We start from the raw sequence: 24,903 nt of genomic DNA on the forward strand, positions 1-24,903 counted from the left end.
GGGTTGTTCTGAGATAGCTGGTGAGTATCTCTGATTTCTGGGCATTACATTAGTATTGTGGTTATATAGAAAAATAATCCTGATAGGAGGCATGTGTCAGTATATTTCAGGGCAGTCAAATGGTGATTCTAGTTGAAAATTATGGATATTTATTGAACTTTTAACATTTTCTTTAGTTTTTTAGAATTTTGTTTTGTTTTGAACAAATACTTGGGAAGGTTACTAATTATTTTGGGAGCCCCAGCCATATGCTAGGCATTTCTCAGGTGTGCTTTTATTTGATCCTCAAAATAACCAAATTTCAAAAATGAGAAAATTGTGTTTTGTTGATGTAACAAAACTGGATTTCAAAATCAATTTTCTCTATTTGGTATTGCTGTATTACATCCTATGGGATGTGGGAAAGGCAAGAACCAGATGTTCTAGTAGACTACTTCAACATTGGTTGAAAATAGCCCCCTGTTCCAAGCTTTTGTATCATTTGAGCACCTTTCTGAATCTTCCTTTATTAGTTACTGAGTTTAGGTACTGGTTCACTATTGACTGATTTTTCTCTCTCATTTTGGCTTAGCATCAGATGATGAATTCGAGAATCTTAGAATTAAAGGTCCTAATGCTGTACAGCTGGTGAAGACAACACCTTTGAAGCCCTCGTCTCTGCCTGTCATTCCTGATACTATCAAGGAAGTGATCTATGATATGCTAAATGCTCTGGCTGCTTATCATGCTCCAGAGGAAGGTATGTGGCTAGCCCACCTCTGGAGGATGGGCACTGGAGGATACATTACTTTCCCTGGGTCGTTTGAAGCAACTCGTGGCATAGAGTGCCCACACTTTGAGTCTCGAGTTGAGACACAAAGTGCAAGTCTCTGAAGAAACTAATATACTCCTGAAGCATGACAGGTACCACCCAGGGTAGCGGTGAGGCACCTGACCTGCTCAGGTGGAACAGGTAGGAAAGTCTCCTAGAGTAAGTTATTTCTGAAATGAGTCTTTAATGATGAGGATCAGGAGACTGTGGAAGTTTTGAATGAGAATGTCTCTATAGAGAGATTAAAGAAGTATTTAAAAGGAAATAATACCATTTTATGAACAGATTGAAAATGAGGTACAGATTTTTTTGTAAAGTGCTGCTTGTAAGCAGTGAGAATATCATGGCTGAACTGCTTGGAACCAAGGGTCCCATTCCATTCGTGTCCTTGTGCATTTCCTTCAGGTTATACTCTTATGGCCAAAATTTGATGCATACTGCCTTGAATAAGTAAAGAAAATCCAAACCTGCTTTTCATTTAGACAGCACTGTGACCCATACAAAGAATTCCTTGCTTCTCTCACCACAGAAACTTAACCCCATATCATCATAATCCCCTCCTCCCCATAATAATTTAGCTATAAAGCTGTAGCAGCCATGTATTGACCCTGTGTGAACAGTAGTATCTTCTATGTTAATTCGAACTTAATTGTTGACAGCTGAGGAAAACGAGGAGCCTGAAAGTCAAATTGCCTGTGACCAAAAGACTGGTTAGTGGGGCCAGCATTGTGGGGCAGTGGGTTAAGCCACTGCCTGTGACAACCGCATCCCATATGAGTGTCAGTTCAAGTCCACTTGCCATGCAACTCTCTGCTAATGTACCTGGAAAGCAGCAGAAAATGACCCAAATGCCTGGGCCCCTGTCACCCATATGTTAGACCCAGCTGGAGTTCCAGGCTCCTAGCTTTGGCCTGACGCAGCCCCGGCCCTTGAAACCATTTGGGGAGTGAACCCAGCAAATAGAAGATCTTTTTCTCTCCCTCTCTCTGTAACTGCCTTTCAAATAAATAAATCATTTTAAAAAGTTTAAGAAGTGTCCAAATAAGACTATCAACTGCCCTCTTGGTTATATACAAGAGGGATTCAAAAAGATAATGGAAAAATTGAATAAAAAGTTTATTTTGGTGGGGAGGATAGTTTGGAATCCATGCAAAGGCTTTATGCAAACAAAAAGTTCATGGAAAATGCATATTATGAGAATGCTATACACCACAGATGCTTGCCCTCATACATTCATGCATCATGTAATGTAATTAGAGTATACTTAAATCTAGATTGTATACTCTACCGCACACTGGGGCTATGGGGTATATCATCACATGTGCAATCCATCACTGACCAAAGCATCATCATGCAGTGTATTACTCTACTCAGACTGCTCCTGGAAACTCAGTAATGTTACTTTGTAAGCAGTTGTAGCAGCTTAAAGTGAAACTGACCAAGCTACCAAATAGGCATTAACATTCCACAATCACAGAAGAATTTTTGTTTTTGTTTTTCCTGTTTTCTCCAGCTGACAAATCTGATGCTAAACCTGGAGCTATGACTCAGGAAGTTGGCCAGCTCCTGCAAGACATGGGCGATGATGTATACCAGCAGTACCGGTCACTTACTCGTCAGACCAGTGACTTTGATGGACAGACAGGCTTTTCCATTAATGTAAGTCAGTTCCAACAGCCTTCCATCTTTCTTCTCCCTTTCTAGTACCTATGTTTTCTCAGTATTTAGGGTTATGCCAAGGAAATTTCAAAGGTATTAATTTGATTTATCTGCAGATTATCTGCAGCCTAAGAAATGAAGATAAAATTGACGTCTCTGGGATTTCTTTTTCTCTCCTAGGGTTGGAAATGTTTCCTTAATTTATTTTTATCTTCCCTTTTCTCTGCTTTCCCAGTCACTACATTTATAATGATTGCTTCTCAAATGTTAGGGTATACAGGGGAAAGTGCTTACAAGGTCAGCCAGAGTGTTTGTAGCAGTCCCAGCCAGTACCCAGGGAAGGAGTCCTGCCATTTGGGGACCACTGTCTTTGAAGTTCATGAGAACTCAAGAGTTTTGTCTTCCACAGAGTCAGGTTTTTGCTGCAGATGGTGCCGCCGCTGAGAATTCCACTTCTGGGGCCTCCCAAGTAGAAGGTAATGATTTTGTTCATCCCTCTAGGATTCTTCTTTCTTGGAAAGACAAATTCCAAAAATTGTGGGGCTTTAGCAGAGGGTAGGAGAATATATGTGTAATTGTCACATTGACTTGTCTAAGCGAACTTTCTCAGAGGTACACACAGTGTTAAAGGGCCTCTCTCTATACTAAAGTTAGTGGGAATACAACTTAACTAACCCAGTAATGGTTGCTGTGGTTAACATCCCTCCATTGTACTCTAACCCCCTCATACTACTATTTTTTTTAAAAGATTTTATTTATTTGAAGGTCAAAAGTTACACAGAGAGGAGAGACAGAGGAAGAGATCTAACATCATTAGTTCACTCCCCTGATGGGCCTTAGTGGCTGAGGCTAAGTCAGGCTGAAACCAGGAGCCAAGCGCTTCTGGGTCTCCTATGTGGGTTGCAGGTGCCCAAGCACATGGGCTATCTTCCACTGTTTTTCTCAGGCCGTTAGCAGGGGGCTGGATGGGAAGAGGAACAACCGGGACATGATCCAGCACCCATATGGGATGCCAGCATCGCAGGTGGTGGCTTTACCTGCTATGCCATAATGCTGGCTCCATCTTTTTATTAAGATTTATTTATTTATTTGAAAGAGTTACACAGAGAGGAGAGACAGAGGAAGACTCATTGCTCTTGATGACTTCCACAAGCTAACTTACAGAGCTTTAATGCCAGCAATACTATTTTAGCTATATGGTTTTCATAGTAGATTCCTACCTTCTAACTCATAGTAAGTTAGGATGTGGGAGCAAGCCTGATGAGACCTTTCAAGAACTAATTCTTGGGTAGGACAGATATTTTAGTTATATTTTGCTGCATATACCAGTCCCTGAAGATAAATGAAAGACTAATAATTAGCAGAACATTGTTTTACTCATTTGTGAGGGCTTCCTGCTCGTATGTAGTTTGTAGTATGGATGGTAGCAATCTTGTTTAAGGGAAGCATTGGTGCCCACTATGTGGCAGACTGTATCAGTGAGGGAGATCTGCAACAGAGAGAGGAGAGCATTTAAAAGTGAAATCATCATTTGAGCTGAACTGCGTTCATAAGAAAGCACCAAGCAAACATAAGGGAAGACAGAGAAGGGTGTACATGCCAGGTTTGGGTAATACTAGCACAGTTATTTCCGGATCACAATGTAAGTGGAGGGATGCCTGAACAAAGGGGCAGTGCCTCCCTGTTACACTCTGTCTGCATCCCACATCTGAAACCCGGGTGATCCTAGTTCTCTGTTCTTCCACTACAGTGTAAGGAGAGCATTGGTTTATACCAATGACCTTCCGGTATAGCAGAGGTAGTATTCTTTGCACCTAAGACTTGATTTTTCCCAGTATTCTGATGTGAAATTGAACAACTGTTTGACTTTTCACAGCCGCTGCGACTCCAGAGGAGTCTCGAGATGGGAAGAAAGATAAAGAAGGGGACCGGGCCTCTGAGGAAGGCAAGCAGAAAGGCAAGGGCAGCAAACCTTTAATGCCTACCTCCACTATCCTTCGTCTTCTGGCAGAGTTGGTGAGATCCTATGTTGGTATTGCTACCCTGATTGCCAACTACAGCTACACTGTGGGCCAGTCTGAGCTGATCAAAGAGGTAATCTTTCCAACTTCTACCTAAGATGTTACACTTCCATCATTTGGGTACCTACTTTGTGTTGAAAACTCACGCATGCTAAGTACTAACCCAAGAATGAAGGCAACAGAGGATTCCATGAAAGAGCTAGGTCTTTTCCCTTGATGAGCCAACAGGCTTACCACAAGGAGTGATAAGTTCATGAGACTTATTCTGTTACAATCCCTTGGTCTACAGTGTGGAGATTGCAAAGGGCAAGACAAAAATTACAAAAGTCAGAACAGTTTGGTATCTGATTTTTAGTTTTGTCTTCCTTTCATGGGTGGGGCGAGGATTTGAGGAGAAAGTGTAGAATTTGAATTATTTATGGGACATGTAAGTAAAGATTCTAAAGGACAGTTGAATGAACAAAATAAACAAGAATTTAGCTGTTTATCTTCCAGATGTGCTCACACATGTACAAAGATACCAGATGTAGTAGCAGTATTAGTAGTAAAAAATGAAGGACAAACCTAAATGTCCAGCAGTAGAGCTGTGGGAAAAAATGAAGTCATATTTCCTATGTCCTGATACAGGATTATCTTCGTTAGATTTTTCGAGTGAGTGGGCACTTTGAGAAATTATGTCATATCCCAATATATGTAAAGTGTGTACCCAAGGAAAGTGTTTTTGTTTTTTAAAGGGGACCTTGTTTTGTGGGTTATGTCATAATTTTATGGTTGCTAAGTGGCAAGCAGTCTGAGAATGAGCCGGGGCACTAGCGTGGCAGAATCTGAATCTGATCGCAGCTGTCTTAAAACCATTTTTACCTTAATCCAAGTTTAACGTGCATGCAAAAATATACACGTCCTGAGTAGTGAATTTTTTTTCCTGGATGTCCACCAGCCACAGTAAAGAAAGCATTACAGACTCCCAGAAGCTGTTCCTTCTCAAAGTGGTTTTGTGTTTTATGTAAACGGAGTCTTGTAGCGCATACACTTTTGTGTCTGGCCTCTTTTCCTTAACATATTCACAGGGATGGTTTTTGTGCTTGTATGATTTTTAATTTATCTTAACTGCTGTGTAGAATTCCATTGTGTGAATCCACCATCATCTCTTTGTTCATTCTGTTCCAGAATGGTTGGGTTTTCCATTTGGAGTTTTCACAAGTAGTGTGGCTGTGAACATTCCTAGGCATGTTTTGAAGAAGATATATAAGCATTTTGGTTGAGTGGTGTATGCCTAGGATTGGATCACTGGGCTCTAGAATGTGCATTTATTCAGCTTTAGCAGATGGTACAAAGTTTTTCAGTGATGTGTCAATTTATATTTTTATCAGCAGCATATTGGTGCTCTGATTGTTTCACCACCTTACAATGCTTAGTATTTTTCATTTCACCCATTCTAGGAGGTTTAGAGTGATAAATTATCCATTTCCCTGTTGACCATCTTTGCATGTCTTTATTGACATTTCGATGTTCTCTTTTGGGAACTGTCTATTGAAATAATTTATTCTTGCTAGTCTTTTGAATTCTTTATCTTCTGGATATAAGTCCTTTGTGACATGTAATATATTAAATGTATATACTAGTTTTATGTTGGAGCTTTTATTCATTTGTGCCATCTGTATTTATAATAGTATTGTTTGTGGACTAAAACATTTAGTTACAGACTTATTAAATATCTTACCTAATGTGTTCAGTACTACTGGTACTGGGTACAGATGGGTGGCTTACAACACTATTGTAATCCTGGCCACACTGCAATATTGTTGGCATTGTCTCTTTAACAGAGGAGAAGAGGCTCAGAGAGGTAAGTCAGTTGCCTAATGCCACACAACCAAGTAACAGAAGTAAAATTGAAACTCAGCCTCCAGAGCTAAATTCTTCTCAGTTTGCACTGCTTTCCCAAACTGCAGTGCTGTTTTCCAGTTTTCACATGGTATTGCTTATGTTTTTACTCCGACAACAACTTGATCTTTGTATTTTATTCACTACCAGGAAGTTGATCTTTTTTTCTAATAGTATTAAGGTCACTTTATCCAGTTTCCCAGACTCTAGAATTTATCAGTGCTTTTTCTATATTGAAGTGAAATTCACATACAATTACACATACAATTTAAAAATCATTTTAAAGTGTATAAGAAAGTGGCATTTTGTACATTAAGAGTGTTATGAAACCATCACCTAATTCTGAAATGTTCAACAAATTTTGGTCCAAAATCTACAACAAAAGACCTTTGAGTTTCTGTAAAGATTAGGAGTTATCACAGCAGAAATCATGGAGAAACAGAAAAGTCTGACTTAATTTCCTTCCCTTGTTTTGGGACCTTTTTGCTATTTTAAGTAACCCTGCATTAATATTTCTGCATATCCTTGTCTGTGACTGTGCTGTCTCTCACTTGACCCTTTTTTTGGATAAGATTTATTTATTCATTTATTCACTTATTCATTTATTTATTTATTTATTTGAAAGGCAGAGCAACAAAGAAAGAGGGAGAGACAGACAGAGATCTTCCATCCACTGGTTCACTCCCCAAATGTCCGCAACAGCCAGGGCTGGGCCAGGCTGAAGCCAGGAGCCAGGAACTCCATCCTGGTCTCCCACGTGAGTGACAGGAGCCCAAATATTTGGGCCATCCTCCGCTGCCTTCCCAGGTGCACTAGCAGGGAGCTGGATCAGAAGCGGAGCAGCTGGGACCCAAACCGGCACTCTAATGCTGAATGCCAGTGTCACAAGCAGCAGCCCAATCCACTGTACCACAACGCCAGCCCCTCTCTCAATTCTTGCCAGTTTATAGCACAGGGTCCTGGCGTTGTAGGTGTCAGTAAATACTATAATTTAATTGAATTCTAAAGGAATTGTAGCATTCAAATTAGGGAATCAAGATTTAATTCCTAAGCCCTTGAATAAATTATTTGTATAAGCCACTTTTCTTTGGGCATCAAGTTACCCATCTATCAGGTGGGTAACTCACTTGTCTTAATCTATTTTATAGGTTTGTTACGAATAGTTCTATTAAATACCATACATAAAAATGTCTTAAGAAATATCAAGTGACAACTACATGACAGTGTCTAGACTGTGTAGTAGGAAATGTATGGGATTTGGAAGCTTTATAAAGCTGCCAAAGAAGCTTTGTTGTAATGGGTTTGCTACTTACTTAGCTTGTACCTTTGAGCCTTGGTCTCCTCATCTATAAAATGGACCCAATAATTACTGAGTGGGTGACTACGAGGAAAAAGTATGTGTGTGTGCACCTTGTTGTTGTAGAATGTTGTGGCATAATTGTGCCTGTGAGTAAATGTCATGATTAATAACTTTTTAGGACTGCAGTGTGCTAGCTTTCGTGCTGGACCACCTCCTCCCGCATACTCAGAATGCAGAAGACAAAGACACACCTGCTCTGGCCCGCCTGTTCCTCGCAAGCCTCGCTGCTGCAGGAAGTGGCACAGATGCCCAAGTAGCCCTAGTGAATGAAGTAAAAGCTGCCCTTGGACGAGCACTGGCTATGGCTGAGAGTACCGAGAAACATGCCAGGTAAAACCCAACCCGTGCCTGACCCAGTGCTAATGACCAAGAGCATCCCCTTACTATATTCTTAGTCTATGGGTTTCTTGCACTTGAACAAGAGTTCTGGTCATGCTGGCCTTGTACACTTTCTCATGCTCTCAAATAGTTCTGGTGCTCCGAAATCCCCAGAGCACCGATCACTTGTAGGTAAACAGTTGAGCAAAAACAAAGGAACATTTTTGGTTGTATTTGCAGAGTCTTCGAGCAAGAAATTAAGCAGGTTATTCAGCCTTATTTTTGTTATTGTTGAAGATTTATCTATCTATTTGAATGTCAGAGTTACAGTGAGGAGGAGAGACAGATCTTCCATCCACTGGTGCACTCCCCAAATGACCGTAACAGCCAGGGCTAGGCCAGGCTGAAGCCAGGAGTTTCTTCTAGGTCTCCCACGTGGGTGGCAGAGGCCCAAACACTTGGGCCATCTTCTGCTGCTTTCCCAGGTGCATTAGCAGGGAGATGGATGGGAAATGGAGCGGCCAGGACACAAACTGACACCCATATGGGATGTCATGTCACAGATGGCAGCTTTACCTTCTATGCCACAATACTAGCCCAAGCCTTATTTTTAAAATTATGTTTGTAGAATATGAAGAACACTTCCATCAAGGAGTGAGTTCTCTTGTGTTCAGATGTTACTTCCAGAAGGAAACACAAGAGGTGCAGGAGGGTTGTCTGAGGCTAGTTAGTGAAGACATGGTATAAAAATGGGATGTACTCACATGATTGAGGTGTCACACTTGTCTCTTCAGGCTGCAGGCAGTGATGTGCATCATCAGTACTATCATGGAGTCCTGCCCCTCCACCTCCAGCTTCTACAGCAGTGCCACAGCCAAGACCCAGCACAATGGCATGAACAACATCATTCGACTCTTCCTGAAGAAGGGGCTGGTTAATGACCTGGCCAGAGTGCCTCACAGCCTAGACCTGTCCAGGTAAAGTCATACCCCAGCCCCAGGCTTTTGCCCTCCCTACATCTGTGTTGCTTCCATCTCTATTTGCCTGGTAAACCATGTGCCTCTGTGTTGTGGCTGAGAGAGGCCTGAGTTCTGTGCTGTAGCTTTTAGCAAGGCATTTGCCTGCCTTTGGGCCTTACTTTTCTCATTTGCTGCAGACTCAAGACTTGGACTATGCCAGTGTTGTTTTTTCCCCCAAGCTTCCCACCCTTTGAAAATAATCCTTTATTACAAGATGAATATCTGTATATTATAAGAAATACAGATGAGCAAAAGAAATAGATGCCATATTTCACCCGGATGTCACTGTGACCTCATTGGATGTTTTCCAGTGTTTTTCTTTGCATACACAAATAACATTTTTGTTACTAAAATGATAATGTAATGTTAATGGAATTGTGTAACAGGGAAGTAGGGGTAGAGTTGTTTTAAGTTACTAGTCTCTGCCTTTCCAGTGAGTAAGTTTTCATCCCATCTAATGCCCAAATCCATATTCAGAATTTTTGCCCAAGCCAGAATCCAGTTAAGACTTGATTTACATCTGATTTTGCCCTCTTGAGTCTCTTACTTAGCGTAGATTTCTAATTGTTTTCATCTTTCTTTTGTTGCTGTTCATAACACTACCTTGTCCTAGTGACCAGACCTGCTATCCTGTGGCATGTCTCACCTTCCATGTTTGGTGTTGTTGCTTCCTTGCAATACAGATTAACATGTTCCTTTACTCCATTATTTACAGTAAATTTGTAATTAGGTCTCTAGGGGCTTATTGGAGCAGTGGAAACATTTTTGGCTAGAATGTCTATCTTCAGTATTGTACACCTCGTGTTGTGTCCTAAGGAGACACATCTTTCAAACTTGCTATTAATAATCACAGTAAGAATGATCACAGAATTAAAGTGACAGTTGTCATCATACTGTTATTTTTCTCCCTAGTAGAAAGTAATCTGTCTTCCTACTTTGGTACTGTATAAATGTTTAGTTCTCAATCAGCCATGTTCCTAGTTGGTAGTCCTTATTAGAGTCAGTTCATTTCTTTGGGGGTTATGAATACTGCTTTCTAGTTTCTCATTCCTTCTACATTATTAGGTGGTATTTTTCTGTGAGATACCCCAAGAGGGAAATTTTTGATTATCCTGAAATACAGTTCCTACTAAAAAGGAAGGATAAAACCTTAATTATTTTCTCTTTTGTTCCCAGTGTAGAAGTCAAAAATAAATACATTTGATCACAACCTCAAATGCAGGCTTTTTTCTAGCTTTCTATTTTCTCAGTAGTACTTCTCAGGGTACTTCATAAAAGTTTGTGGACAAAATGGACTTAAAAGATAAATTTATTTTGATGCAAAAAAAATTTGATGTAGTCAGTCATCACCATTTTTCATGCTCAAGTGATTATGCCCCTGGCCTGTGGGACCCTTTTATGATTTTGTCTTTTTGGTACAAAACTATCCATTATTATATTAGCAATAAGTGTTCATGTTTTGGGGCTACACTGTGGCATTTCAGTACATGCGTACAGTATATAAAGATCAAACCACAGTGATGAAACCTTGACCCTTTGACTTGACTTCATGACTAGAAACTTGGGGCTCCTTTTTTGGATTTATTCATATTGTGTATATTATATTGTTGTGAACTACAGCTCCACACTATGCTGTGTCACACTAAGAACTTATTTTTTCCATCTAACTCTAATTTGAAACCTGTTGTCCAAACTCCCTCTATGTTTATAAATTTCAAACTCAGTCAGCATAAGGGTGAATACCATATGTCTGAATTAACTAATGGTTAACGTTTTGCTCTGTTATTTTATTTCCTCCCACCCTGTCTTTTCAGGAGCAGAGTCATTTGAAATTAGTTGCAAATAACATGATACTTAACTTCTAAATATGTAGTATGTGTCTCCTGAGAATAAATATTCCCCTATATAATGATTAGAATTGCATTATCGGCTGGCGCCGTAGCTCAACAGGCTAATCCTCCACCTAGCGGCGCCAGCACACCGGGTTCTAGTCCCAGTCAGGGCGCCGGATTCTGTCCCGGTTGCCCCTCTTCCAGGCCAGCTCTCTGCTATAGCCCGGGAAGGCAGTGGAGGATGGCCCAAGTGCTTGGGCCCTGCACCCCATGGGAGACCAGGATAAGCACCTGGCTCCTGCCTTCGGATCAGCGCGGTGCGCCAGCCGCGGCGGCCATTGGAGGGTGAACCAACAGCAAAGAAAGACCTTTCTCTGTCTCTCTCTCTCACTGTCCACTCTGTCAAAAATAAAAAAAAAAAGAATTGCATTATCATATCTAAGAAATTTACTATTTTCTCTGAGATCATATGCTGAATAGGTGAATGTACTGTGACCTTGAGATGTTTTTCAAAAGATTTATTTATTTGAGAGACAGAGTTACAGAGAGAGGTAGAGATGGTTCACTCTGCAAATGGCCACAATGGTCAGAGCTGAACTCATCTGAACCCAGGAGCTTCTTATGGATCTCCCAGATGAGTGCAGGGGCCCAGTGACTTGAGGCATCCTCCGCTGCTTTCCCAGGCACATTAACAGGCAGCTGGATCAGAAGTGGAGCAGCCAGGACTAGAACTGGCACCCTTGTGGGACCTGATGCTGCAGACTGGGGCTTTAACCTGCTGCACCACAGCAATGGTGCCAACCTGGAGATTTTTAACTCCTTGGTGGTCTTTACCTGGTTTCTTTATGTTACTGCTTACAGCAATGATATTCTGATTGTCATTCGATGTTTATCAGCTGGCATTCTTCTGTAATGAAGGACTCCCTGTCCCCACTTTTGTATCCCTGTGGCTGTAGCTTCTTTTTATATTTAACATGTTACAACCCATAACTGTAATTGTTCTTTTTGATAACTCAAAATGTAATTGTTCTTTTTGATAACTACATGGGCCTGTAGTAACAATCCCATTTTTCCCCATTAATTTTTGCAAGTCTGCTGGCAAAAAAAAATACCTTATAGTCTCATTCTAATGAGCCTTGCTTCCTTTTAGTGCAGGCTGGTATCAGAGCCTACTGTCTGGGTGATGTGAGCATATGTATATAAAACAGCAGAGCCCCTCTGCTTTTAGTGGGAACCTGCTTGGCTTCACATACATTAGTACACCTAGAAATTCCGCAGGCACAGGCTCCATGGCACTTACTGAACCATAGGAAGCCCTGAAGAGTATAATTTGAAATCCACAGATCTTAAAACCTTTACCCTATTCTTGGGAGCTCTTAAGATTTGGAAGCTTAATGCTGGTACATGGTTTGTTTACATGGCCTGAGTGTGTCTGAGATGTTTGCCTGCTTCCATGTCATCATCCAGACTACATCCTGGCTTCCAGTCTAGAATTTATTCCTTGCATGCTTAGTAGGGCCCCCATGAAACATAGCATTGACTTAATCCTTGCTTTTGGGAAGGGAAGACCTTTAGGCCAAATATATTCTTCTACATAGTAGGCCAAATATTCTACTACATAGTAATTTTGGTGTTAGTTCTGTGACCTCATGCTCCTTTCTCCTTTAATAGTTTCTGTTGTAGGAGCCTTAGTGGTACTTAGAGGATTGATCCCTGGTATTTCTGTGCTCAGCCCATCTCTTTATCTTCCTTTATCGCAGTCCCAATATGGCCAACACAGTCAACGCTGCTCTGAAGCCTTTGGAAACACTTTCTCGGATTGTGAACCAGCCCAGTAGCCTCTTCGGCAGCAAGAGTGCTTCTAACAAGAACAAGTCTGAGCAGGATGCCCAAGGAGCCTCCCAGGACTCCAATAGCAACCAGCAGGATCCAGGTAGGGAAATCAGAGCCAATGGCCTGGACAGCTGGAGGGGAGGGAGTATGTAGCTGCTTTACGGGCATGGAATCACAACTGTTCTGGCGTGGTATTGTTTCCCTGGGAACTTGCTGGCCTTCCAGAGATCTGTCATAGTGGCGTGGGAATCTGCCCCACAAAGAATGCCTTCAAATTGCAGCCTTGTTTGGCTATCCTCACACGTAGCCTTGTCTTTTCCTTTGTCACCCATTCGTTTATTCGCTGAGAATTTGTAAACTTGCCCAAGGAAGGGACCGTATTGTCTTCGCACTTGCCTCGTGGTGCCCAGCACATAGGCACCCTTTGATTATTTTGCTGGTTGGTTGACTGTTTCAGGCGAGCCTGGGGAAGCAGAAGTGCAGGAGGAGGATCATGATGTCACTCAGACAGAGGTGGCAGATGGGGATATCATGGATGGGGAGGCTGAAACCGACTCAGTGGTGATTGCTGGGCAGCCTGAGGTGCTCAGTTCACAAGAGATGCAGGTAGGGAGGCAGATCACCCAGCATTCCTCTGTTGCGGCGCTGAACCAAAACCCCCAGGTGGTGTGGGTGGGTGAGTACTTTAGATCTTTGCCTCAATGCTGTCTGCTTTGCAGAGGAACACAGATGATATGCTTAGTAGATGCTCAGTAAACGTGTTTGCATTGTATTAAAGGAGGGGTGGGGGCAGGGCCAGGCGCCATGTATATACTATGAAACAGTATGGATCCCAACCAGAAAATTTAGGCATGGTGAAATCTTGAAGTAGAAAGCTGGCCTGAGGCCTTTGGGCCCAGGGTCTTTGATTTACTCGGCTCTGGTCATTAATGGAAGCTCCTAAAACCACCTTATGCCTATAGCACCAGCTCTCGCTAAGGCATTAAAATGTCAGTCTTCTAAAGACCTTAAAGAAAGTAGTGTAATTTATGGAGCTGGTAGCAAAGGGTAAGAAATGGAGCCTGCAGTCCTAAGCTGCTGGCTCTATGGAGATCTGCATGTATTTCTGGACAGTATAAAGACTAACCTGGTATCAGACAACTGGAATGGACCCATTTGAAGGACAGTCTGAGTGTGGATTGGCAGCACGTGGTAGTTTCTGTGCCATTAGCACCAAGTGTGTGGTTTTTATGTAACATCCTCTGTCACACATTATCCTAGAAATGTATGCTCACTTGCTGGCTTTTTTTAGGGTTTCAGTGCTAGCACAATGATAGATTTGTGTGCATCCATATATATGTTCTATTTCTCTCCAGGTTGAGAATGAGCTGGAGGACCTGATAGATGAGTTGCTTGAGAGGGATGGCGGATCTGGGAACAGTACAATTATAGGTGAGAGCCCCAGAACTGAGTATAGCCTCTTCCTTTGCCTCAGTCTCTCTTGGGAGGACCCTTTTTCTCATCATCTGCTTGCTCAGCTCTGCCTAAGGGCTCATAGCCAGCCTAGATTGCTGCTTGTCTTGACGTTGACAGTCTTACAGATGAGAAATTCACAAGCCATCTCCAGACCTGTGGCAGGTCTGAAGCGTTGCCTGTGTGGGGGAGGTGGTGGGGGTGACCATCAGTATAGATGATACATCAGGCACATGAAAAGGGTGTATATTCATGGAAGCCTAGAGGAGGCTGTAGGGTGAGAAAGTGCTTTCCTTTCAGTTCTTCGACGAAGTACGGGGGCTTTCTGCCTCTGAGTCTCAGTAGTGTAAGAAGAGTGATCATTCCCTAAGAGCGGCCCTTTTTAAGTCTCAGAGGGAAGCTGCAGAGGTACCCTACTGACACCTGGCTTCGAAGGGTATATGTGGTACTCATTTTTATTTTATTGGTCAAGGAAATCCAAGGATAAATGGAAGTAGACATGTATTAAATTTTACAGAGCTTTTACACACCCACTGTCCTCTGTGGTTTCACGATGAGTGGGATTGACAGGACAGATGTGATCATCCCGTTTTTACAGATGAGGAAACTGAGACTCAGACAGGTAAAGTCAATGGCCAAGCTCATCTAGTTAGCTGACAGCAGAGAAGAATCCAGATCTTCTCCCTCATCAAAATAAATGAATAAATAAAATAGAAGAAAATAGAAGAAAAATTTAAAAAGAAAAAGAAAAAAATGGATATCTGCTAGATGTACATAGCTACTTTAGGCGCACCCAGTCTGGAAAGGGAAGTCCTCTGTTGTTCAGTGAAGGCTCTGCTCTGTAACCTTCAGTGAGCAGAAGTGGAGAGGATGAATCACAAGAGGACGTGCTGATGGATGAAGCTCCTTCCAACCTCAGCCAAGCTTCCACCTTGCAGGCCAACCGAGAAGGTGAGAGTGCCGAGGCCAGAAAGGCCTCCCTTCTTGCCCTGCACGTCTGACAGACACTACACTAGGGTTTTCCTGGAGGCAGCTGCCCACATGTGCAGAATAAGGAAGCATCTGTCTGCATGCGCTGACATACACCATCCACTTTATCCTCAGCCAGTGTTTCAAATAACATGTTACTACTGCTTGCCCAAAGTTTGTCACTTCTTACTTGGTTCGCTTTCTTCTCACCCACCTGCTGTCATCGCTCCAGATTCCCTCTTACCAACAGGACGCAGCCAATAGCAAAGTAGGGCTGGAAAGACAAGGGGGCACCAGCAGACTTGGCCAAGCCCCAGACCATGGCTCCTCAAGCACCACCCTATAGCCAGCCTCCATATTCAGCCACCCTGCTCAGCGTGTTGATGCATTGATTGGCGCTCTCAGGAAGTCGGGGCTGACTCAATAAGTCTGTGCACCACCCCACATCTGGTTCTTCCTCTCAGAGTCAGACACCCCATCGCCTTCCCACTCAGTCTGCCGGCCTGCAAGTAGTCTGTTTTCTAGCCACTCAGTGTAGTCCTCCAATGTGCTCCCTTTGTTTTAGATTCCATGAATATCCTGGACCCTGAGGATGAGGAGGAGCACACTCAGGAAGAGGACAGCAGTGGCAGTAACGAGGATGAGGATGATAGTCAGGATGAAGAGGAGGAGGAGGAGGAAGATGAGGAAGATGATCAGGTGAGGGGGGACTATGTTTGGGTTGGTTCAGATAATCTCTTCCATGAGCTACAAAAAACCAACAGTCTGGGTTGCTAGCTAGCTTCAGCGCCTCCCTCGTATGCACATGTGGCCATGACATCAGTCTTCAGAAAATCCTTACCTGCAGCAACTCTCCATCTCCTATTTTCCCTTAAGGAGGATGATGAAGGTGAAGAGGGAGATGAAGACGATGACGACGATGGCTCTGAGATGGAATTGGATGAGGATTACCCTGATATGAACGCTTCTCCCTTGGTCCGATTTGAACGCTTTGACCGGGAGGATGATCTCATCATTGAGTTTGACAACATGTTCTCCAGTGCTAGTAAGACACAGGGGCTCAGCTGGGTTTTATCTCTTGATTCTTATACCCTTCTCTAGGGTAAGCCAAAGAGTGAACCAAAGCAGCTATCAATCTGATACAAACAGCACTTCTTTTCCTATGCTAACTTCCTGGGGCAAGGGATATCTGAAAACATCTCGCTCAGTGGTGTGTGCTTACAAGAAAGAATAGTGAGAGACTGCTGCTGTTCTCTCCAACTCAGTAAACAGGCAACCATTTTAGAGCCTGAACAACTTGATGATTTGCTTGATTAAAAAAAAATGTGAGACCAAGGCTGACTGCATCAGGCACCTGTGTGCACGCTACAATGACAGGGCAATCATTAATCCTTATGACACTGAATCTTGAGGGTTTGGATGGACGCCTTTGTGCTTGGCATTGGGGAGTGGATTTGAACATATTCACTCTGTTCATCAAGGATGCATCTTTTGCAGGCAGAGAGTGAGTCTCTTCCTGCCTCCCCCATCAACGTCTAAGTTCCGTGTTAGCATCAAGTTAGAGTCAAGTTCTTAGGATCGAGCTGTCTTGATAGGGCAGGTCTTGACCTCAAGTCACAAACATAATACAGCAGGAAACACTGAACTGTTCTGGTCTGTTGTCTTGGCCAAGTAATATCTTACCTCTTTGAGCCTCAGTTTGTCACCTGTAAATGAAAGGTTGAAAAGAAAATGAAAGGGTTGGATTAGATCATTTATGGATTAACTTCTATGATTCTCATTGCATTTTTTGTGTGATTTTCTTTGGTCTTCCTGAGAGTTGAGCCTCTATCCATTCAGCAAAGTGAACAAATATTTGAGGAGTGCCTACTGTGTCCTAGGTGCTAGGAATCTAGCGTTAAAAAGGAAAATAAGTCCTTGTCCCTCCCAGGAGCGTATGGTCTATTAGGAATTATGAGTAGCAGACATTACCCAAAGGTATGGTAAGAAAGCACAGAGTGAAGAAAAAACTAACCCAATCTGTACAATTCAGGCTTCACAGAGGAAGTGTCTTCTTAGCCCCAGAACAGAAGAGAGGTTAAGAAAAGGGAGAGGAGTCTTGAAGGCAAAGGCAGCAGCATGCGTCTTGAGGGGCCTAGAAGCATCACTGTGGCTGTAGTGTGCAGAATGGATTGGGAGAAGGAACTATTTATTAGGAGGCCGTTGCACTATCTAGGTGAGAGATGATGGCATAAGCTATTGTAGTGTCAGTGATTGTACATTTGCTGTGGGAATGAGGGAGAAAGGACAAAGCTCAGGTTTCCGTGTGAGGAAGTAAGGCCCAGGTGACATGGTTCTGCTTAAACAACCATGAAGCAAATTTGTGGGCACTGATCCCTCTGCGTGTTATCCTTGCAGCAGACATCCCCCCATCCCCAGGAAATATCCCTACCACCCACCCATTGATGGTACGTCATGCAGACCACAGCTCCCTGACGCTGGGCAGCGGCTCCTCCACAACCCGCCTCACCCAGGGCATTGGACGCAGTCAGAGGACGCTGAGGCAGCTGACAGCCAATACAGGCCACACCATTCACGTTCACTATCCTGGAAATCGCCAGCCCAATCCTCCGCTTATACTCCAGAGGTAAGTTACAAAGACCTGTTGAGTTCACGGGAGCTCTTAGAAATAAGACTCTTGCTGAACTTTGGCATTATCTGGACCTTGGGGGGAAATACAATCAATTGGTTAGTGCGCTTATCTGTGTGTGTGTGCGTGTGTCCGTCCCTCCTTCCCCCCCTCATCCCCCCTCCCACTCTCTCGCACACACATACACACACAAAAACTGGGTATCTGCTCTATTTCTTTGTGGGTTCCTTGTGCAGCCTTTTGGAGAATTACGAATTACATGGCTTATTCTTTTGCTTTAAAAGTCCAGGGCACACATTCAGCCATTATTAAGCACCTCATATGCAAAGTGCTTAACACTTTAGATACAGAGACAGGACAAGATCCCTATGCTTGCAGTTTAGCAGAAGAAACCATTCTTTAAGAAGTGAAACGAGGCGAATTCAAGTGTTGTAATTGTCGGTACACAGACTACAGAGAGGGTACATCAGAGGCATTATCCCCTAACACAGTGCCTGGCACGTGGAAGCTTATCAGCAGCACTCAGTCTGTGCAGGGACTATGGAATTAATATGCAACCTCAGCCCAAGTACAGTTCTCAAACAGGTATGTATGGTAGTCAAAAAAAAGTACCGTAAGTCTATTGTGCAGTTTAAGATTCATAATTATGCTATTTAGTAGTAAAGGATGCAGAAAAAGGCTCTCACAGTAATAGGCTGCAGAGCACCTACGGGCTTAGCTGTGACCGCGGTATCCGGCATCGCCCCACAGGTTACTCGGTCCCTCAGCTGCTGCTGACATCCTACAGCTGAGCAGTAGCCTTCCCCTACAAAGCCGGGGCCGGGCCCGTCTCCTGGTGGGCAACGACGACGTCCACATCATCGCCAGGTCTGATGACGAACTACTGGATGACTTTTTCCATGACCAGAGCACAGCTACCAGCCAAGCAGGCAAGTTCACATAATGAAAGGGGGGTCAGGTTTGTCAGATTCTGCCTGTTCCCTTCCAAGGAATAGACGTATCTGCCATGGAGAGGCCTCCTTTTATGGGAGCCAGAACCATGTGGTGACTTAGTAAAGGGCAGCAACAACTTGATTATCTCTAGATACCTGTTATGTGCCAGACCTTGGTGATAGACCTTGGGTCTTGTTAGGCAAATAGCACGATTTTGGATCTCTTTCGCCTTTGTTCCCCTGCAGGAACCCTGTCCAGCATCCCCACAGCCTTGACACGCTGGACAGAAGAGTGCAAAGTTCTTGATGCTGAGAGCATGCACGACTGCGTCTCAGGTGTGTGGCAGCTTGCTTATCAGGGCCAATGAGCCTTCCAGGGCTAGTCCGAGTGTGTCGGAGGATTGTCTCCTCCTGTTCTGGCTGCAAGCTCTGCCTCTTAGCTTCCTCTCCAGCCCTGCCAGAGCAGTCTCTGATGATTGCTTCTTCGCTACAGTGGTTAAAGTGCCTATTGTCAATCACCTGGAATTCCTGAGAGATGAGGAGCTAGAAGAAAGGAGGGAGAAACGCAGGAAACAGCTGGCTGAGGAGGAAACAAAAATAACTGACAAAGGCAAAGAAGATAAGGAGAACAGAGATCAGAGTGCACAGGTAACTGCCAAGGACTGGGAGGATTCATCTTGGGCTGTCACTCCCCTTACCTTTCATTTGGTTTTGGCACACACGTGAACACCAAGAGTCACTGAAGAACCCTAGGACATTGACTTTGAAGTTGGGAACTGTTCATTGCAAATTCACCCTAGATTCACCTGGTTTCCTTTTCTTTCTTTTTTTTTTTCTTTTTTCTTTTTTTTTCTTTTTTGTTGCCGAAGCGAGCACGCTGGGTTCCTTTTCTAATTCAAACCCAGAGGGAAAATTATGTCTCAAGTGTCCCACCAGGAAAAAGCTAGAGCCAGGATCAGAGTGGCTTCTCACTCGGCAGTCACAGTGTATGGTCATTACCTTCTAGGACCACAGCTAGACCAGGAAAGTGAGTGACCTTGCTGTTAGTTACTCCCATTTTTCTCAGTGGACTGCCAGTGTGGGGAGCCTGACCAAAATGGACCCCCTCCCCCCAATTCCATCGGTTGTAAAAGCTTATCTTAGGAATCATATCAGAGAGAACGTTAATGCTCTAAAGACCCCATTGCCACATATATCATCACCATATGTATAAGGCTCGTATTTGTGAAGTCTCTAGCATGCTTTCAGTTTAGAAAGAAGTGCCTACCTTTTTCTGCAAATTCTGAGACTTGAGAGAGTATAGCTTTAAAAATAGATGAGTAAAGTTGATGTAAATACAAAGAAATTAAGACTTCAAGTGATTGTACTATAGTGCACTCAGAAATTACAGTATCAAATTAAGAAGTGTTCCATCAAAACAACCCTAATATAACAAATATCTTTATATAGAACTTTGTCCTAATAAACAAAATCACATTGCTCAAAGACGGGGAAAATCAGCCAAGCTAGCATATGACTGAAAAAATTTGTACAAAAATTAATGCCAAGGAAAGAGATCGAGGTGAAACGAAGAAATTCTTGCTAGTCTCATGATCTTGGCCAGCCCTAGGATGGTTTCTGTTTCTTCCTCTCATTGTTCAGTTGTCCCTACTGGCAGTTTTCCCCTAACTCCAGGCCACTTTTGAACATGAGTATGTATAGAAAAAATGGATATATATTTGTATATTGGAATATCATTCCATTTGGTCACTTGGTCAAAGTGTTTGCCATTAAGGCACTGAACTCCTGGATGGGTTAGATGAGGGATGGCAGTTGTCACTTGTGACCTTGGTCTGTCCCTTCTCTTTGCAGTGTGCTGCATCTAAAACAAGTGACTCCGCTGAACAGAACCTCTCAGGTAACTCACCCTCTGTCTCTCTCTCTTCTTGCCAACTGGTTGGTTCGTTCTTTCTCCTGACCTTTTTGTATAGCTGGCCCATGGGGGCTGAAGACGGACACTGGTACTCTGTGGGATGAGGTAGTAGATTGTATAGTTTTAGGGTCATACCCCATCTTGGAGATAACTATACAGTCTACTGTCTTTCCCACGGTGGTACACTTCTCTTCTGACTGGCTCAGTTCAGGATTTTTTTGGTTTTGGTTTTGGTTTTTTTGTTATGCTTTCGTGTGTGTTAAGCTCATGTGTCCTGTTGCTTTCCTGATTGGTTCTGGCGGCTGAAACAGAGCATATACAACTTGGAGGTGGCCAGTCCTTTTGTAACCACCGTGGTATGGCACATCACAAAAGTACCTGATGACAGTGGTGTTCAAATGCCAGTGCTCAATGGAAATGAACAAAATCAGGGAGGTTAGATGGGTTTTCTCTTTTACCATATTGAGAGATCATATCCTTCCTAATTATTTGGTATCAAAAATATCTTCAGTAAATGGTACTGATGAGATATTTCATTTTTACATTGCTAAACTAAAAGGTAACTCCTACACGAGTCTCTATTTTGTTCTTTTTTTTAATTATAACCAATTCAGCCTGTGGAATCTAAAGATCAACAAACATTGTCTTGGACAATCTGCTTTTGGGGAAGGTAGCTCTGTGGGCTGCATGTTAGGATTATGTGCTTTGTATTCCTTCTTCTTGCTAATCTTTGAAATGGTCAGTAGCCATTTGGTGATTCTGCCAATTGGTCAGTGTGGTATCCTATGTCTCCCCAACCCCTATTTCCTCAGAACTTTCTTCTAGTTTTCTTTCTCCATGCCTTCTGTCTCCTTTGGCACTTAACTTGGGAAATGATTGTGCCAAAGACAACACAATATTTTTAAAGCAGTGAAGGAAAGTAGGTGTCCTGGTGCCCTTAATCTAGCGAAAGGTCTTGGAAGGGGTCTGCCACCCGGTAAAATGGCCTTTTGCCTGCTTCCCTTGCTAGAGGACTCTGCTCATGCCGGGGTGAGGTAGTAAGTTGTATTGTTGTGGGGTAGGGATTTTAGGCCCCAATAAGAAGATAACTATACAACTTACTACTTTCCCTGATGTGTGGCATGTTCACACTTTTGGCAGTGTTGCCTTTTAGACAAGGTTATAGGTGTTCCCTGGATAATCAAGACTGGGAGAAAGGGGATGTGGAAGAAAACAGATGGTGTTTAGGATGTGGCAGATGCTACCATTATAAAGTGGCTTGGCGTTCCTTAAGTGGGGAATGTAATTTGATTATTTTACCTTTGGACATGAACTCAAGCATTTTTCTATTCTTCAGATGACTTCATTTGTTCAGTATTAGAACACAGATGTACAGAGGGGGATAGAAAGTGTACTCTTAGAAATTTTGAGGGAAATTCTGGTGATTTCTTGCTCCAAACATATGAGCAAATGAAAGGATCAATAGACTTTTGGTAAATTTTCTGTTGGCCTAGAGAGATATTCAGCCTTACCCTATCTATATGGCCTGAAATCTTTCCCTTCCACCTGGAGCTCAGAAAAGATTTTTATTCTTAGTTAGGATCCACAGAGAATCAGATCTCTCATTCTTAGGACAAATTGTACTGTGCCTTACCCTTTGACCTGGGTATGCCTGAGCAACCAAAAGCTATTTGTTGGAGCAATTGCTTGTGGGGGAGTGTTCCGCATCACTGACTAGGTGGAATACTTACCAAGCTACATGTGATGGTTGGGGTGACTCCTCTGGTCATTGGCTGATTTCCGCTTAACCCCCGTTATTGTTCTTTCCGAGAAAGATGGGACTCCTATGCCTGACAGCTACCCAACTACACCATCTTCAGCTGATGCAGCTACATCTGAGGCCAAGGAGACCCTTGGCACTCTGCAGCCCTCACAGCAGCAACCAGCACTCCCACCCCCACCAGCCTTGGGACAGGCTCCTCGGGAGCTGCAGTCCCCAGCTGGAGAAGGGGGAGGCTCTACACAGCTATTGATGCCTGTAGAGTCAGAGGAATTGGGTCCCACAAGGCCAAGTGGAGAAGCAGAGACAACTCAGATGGAGTTATCCCCAGCTCCCACCATAAGTGAGTAGAATTTTGACTTTTTTAAAAAGCTGTTTTATTTATTTGAAAGGCAGAAATACAGAAAGAAGGAGAGAGAGAGATTGAGAAATCTTCCATCCACTGATTCATTCCCCAAATGGCTGCAATGGCTGGAGTTGGGTCAGGTGGAAGCCAGGAGCTTCCTCCAGGTCTCCCATGTGGGTGCAGTGGCCCAAGTCCTTGGGCCATCTTCTACTGCTTTCCCAGGTTATAGCAGAGAGCTGGATCAGAAGTAGAACAGCCAGAACTAGAACCAGCACCCATATGGGATGCTGGCACTGCAAGCAGCAGCTTTACCTTATAAGCCACAGTGCCGGCCCCATAATTTCAACATCATACTTGGGTCTCTGCCACCCACATGGGAAGCCCAAATGGATTTCCAGGCTCCTGGCTTCAGCCTGGCCCGACCCTGGCCTTTGTGAGCACTAGGGAGTAAACCAGCAGGTGGAAGATTTTGTCTGTGTGTATGTGTATCTGTCTCATCTCTCTCCTCCAAATCCCTCATTGTCACTCTGCATTTCAAATAAATAAATGAATAAGTCCTTAGGAAAATAAAGTAACAGATGAGCCAGAGGCGGGGGCAACAGACAAGCAAGGAATGAAGGCAGAGAAGTGACAAGTATGAGCTGACTGCCCCTAAGGAAGGAGCCCAGTAAGAGACCTTGTCTGTCATATTGCCCTGATTCCAGGCAGAGGGCTAACCTCTCCCTATGACTTCCTCCTAGCCTCTCTTTCCCCAGAGAGAGCTGAAGATTCGGATGCATTGACAGCTGTCAGCAGTCAACTGGAAGGCTCTCCCATGGACACCAGCAGCCTGGCCTCCTGTACCCTAGAGGAGGCTGTGGGTGACACCTCAGCAGCTGGCAATTCTGAGCAGCCCGCAGCAGGCAGCTCCACTCCTGGGGATGCCCCACCAGTTGGGGCAAATGTGCATGGCAGGGGTGATGGGTCAGGGGAACCTGCCCAACCTCCTGAGGACAGGTAAGCACTGTGTGGGCAAGAAGAGGATAGCATGTGTTGTTAGCTAACACTTGTTACTCTGGGGAGCCGAGCCTGGTTTCTCTGAGAAGGGCTGTTATAGGAGGGTTTTATAAATGGGAAGCCATAATGCCAAGAACAACCTGAGAATGATTTTCCTCAGCTCTCCCCCTGCATCCTCTGAGAGTTCTTCCACCAGAGATTCTGCCGTGGCCATATCTGGAGCAGATTCCCGAGGGATCCTAGAAGAACCACTGCCTTCAACAAGCAGCGAAGAGGAAGATCCGCTTGCAGGTGAGGTGTACTCTCTGTGTGCATAGAGCTCCCTGGGATTACCGCAGCTTCTAATAGGCCTTGGCGTGAAAGTTCCATCCAGACAGAGGGGGCATGTATGCAGATGGAAAATGCACATTATATAGAAACCCTATACAGAGTTCAGAGAACTTTTTGTACCGGAGTGAAGTTCGAATTCCACAAGCTTTTTGAAGTACCCTCGTATGTGGGAGAGGGACTGGCCATCGGGTATGTTGGTGTTGCGTAACAGACAAGCCCGGCTTTGGAGTCAAACTGATCTTAGTACATGCAAATGCCTTTGCTCTGCCCCTTCTACCTATATCATCTAGGGTTATTACTAAATTTCTCTGATCCTCATTCATACTGAGAGGATGACAACATCTACAGGGCAGAGTCCCTATGAAGTAACAGGATACAAAGAGCGTACCAAGAGTTGTTCTGAGCCTAGGGAAGGTGGGTGGGTAGTGGACCTTCCATGTGTGTCCCTTGTCCTGTGTAAACAATGAAGAAGTACAAAGCGGATTTCCCCCAAGCAGTGACCTGGGTTTCTTTTCATGAAGTACATCTGGAGCATCACATCATTTGAGGCGTGAGTCCTTTCACATCATGCATCCACTCCCCCCTCCACCGCCCCCAGGTATCAGTCTCCCCGAAGGTGTGGACCCCTCTTTTCTGGCTGCTCTGCCTGATGACATTCGTCGAGAAGTCCTGCAGAACCAGCTGGGCATCCGTCCGCCAACCCGGACTGCCCCTTCCACAAATAGCTCAGCTCCTGCAGTGGTGGGGAATCCTGGTGTGACTGAAGTGAGCCCCGAGTTCCTGGCTGCCCTGCCTCCAGCCATACAGGAAGAAGTATGTGAGCGGGAAGATGGTGGGCCAGGCT

The 24,903-nt window shown here is 43.9% G+C and overlaps 1 protein-coding gene across 17 annotated transcripts in view; it reads left to right on the forward strand.

Moving 5' to 3' along the window:
• HUWE1 (HECT, UBA and WWE domain containing E3 ubiquitin protein ligase 1) overlaps window positions 1-24,903 on the forward strand; it is a 140,609-nt gene that overhangs the window by 100,348 nt on the left and 15,358 nt on the right. For 12 of the 17 annotated variants that reach the window (XM_062184542.1, XM_062184538.1, XM_062184551.1 and 9 more), the window contains 22 exons: window positions 572-739; window positions 2,325-2,470; window positions 2,880-2,946; window positions 4,347-4,564; window positions 6,998-7,129; window positions 7,851-8,062; window positions 8,845-9,027; window positions 12,662-12,834; window positions 13,192-13,340; window positions 14,090-14,165; window positions 15,039-15,137; window positions 15,721-15,854; window positions 16,032-16,200; window positions 17,553-17,781; window positions 18,535-18,713; window positions 18,963-19,052; window positions 19,210-19,364; window positions 20,568-20,613; window positions 22,443-22,730; window positions 23,474-23,729; window positions 23,890-24,020; window positions 24,658-24,872. In XM_062184542.1, the coding sequence (XP_062040526.1) occupies window positions 572-739; window positions 2,325-2,470; window positions 2,880-2,946; window positions 4,347-4,564; window positions 6,998-7,129; window positions 7,851-8,062; window positions 8,845-9,027; window positions 12,662-12,834; window positions 13,192-13,340; window positions 14,090-14,165; window positions 15,039-15,137; window positions 15,721-15,854; window positions 16,032-16,200; window positions 17,553-17,781; window positions 18,535-18,713; window positions 18,963-19,052; window positions 19,210-19,364; window positions 20,568-20,613; window positions 22,443-22,730; window positions 23,474-23,729; window positions 23,890-24,020; window positions 24,658-24,872 (3,515 nt within the window). The remainder of the gene's footprint in view (window positions 1-571; window positions 740-2,324; window positions 2,471-2,879; window positions 2,947-4,346; window positions 4,565-6,997; window positions 7,130-7,850; window positions 8,063-8,844; window positions 9,028-12,661; window positions 12,835-13,191; window positions 13,341-14,089; window positions 14,166-15,038; window positions 15,138-15,720; window positions 15,855-16,031; window positions 16,201-17,552; window positions 17,782-18,534; window positions 18,714-18,962; window positions 19,053-19,209; window positions 19,365-20,567; window positions 20,614-22,442; window positions 22,731-23,473; window positions 23,730-23,889; window positions 24,021-24,657; window positions 24,873-24,903) is intronic. The other 5 variants (XM_062184554.1, XM_062184556.1, XM_062184550.1 and 2 more) reach the window with 4 other exon arrangements.

The sequence above is a fragment of the Lepus europaeus genome, chromosome X (genome assembly GCF_033115175.1).
Source record: "Lepus europaeus isolate LE1 chromosome X, mLepTim1.pri, whole genome shotgun sequence".
NCBI lineage: Eukaryota > Metazoa > Chordata > Mammalia > Lagomorpha > Leporidae > Lepus > Lepus europaeus.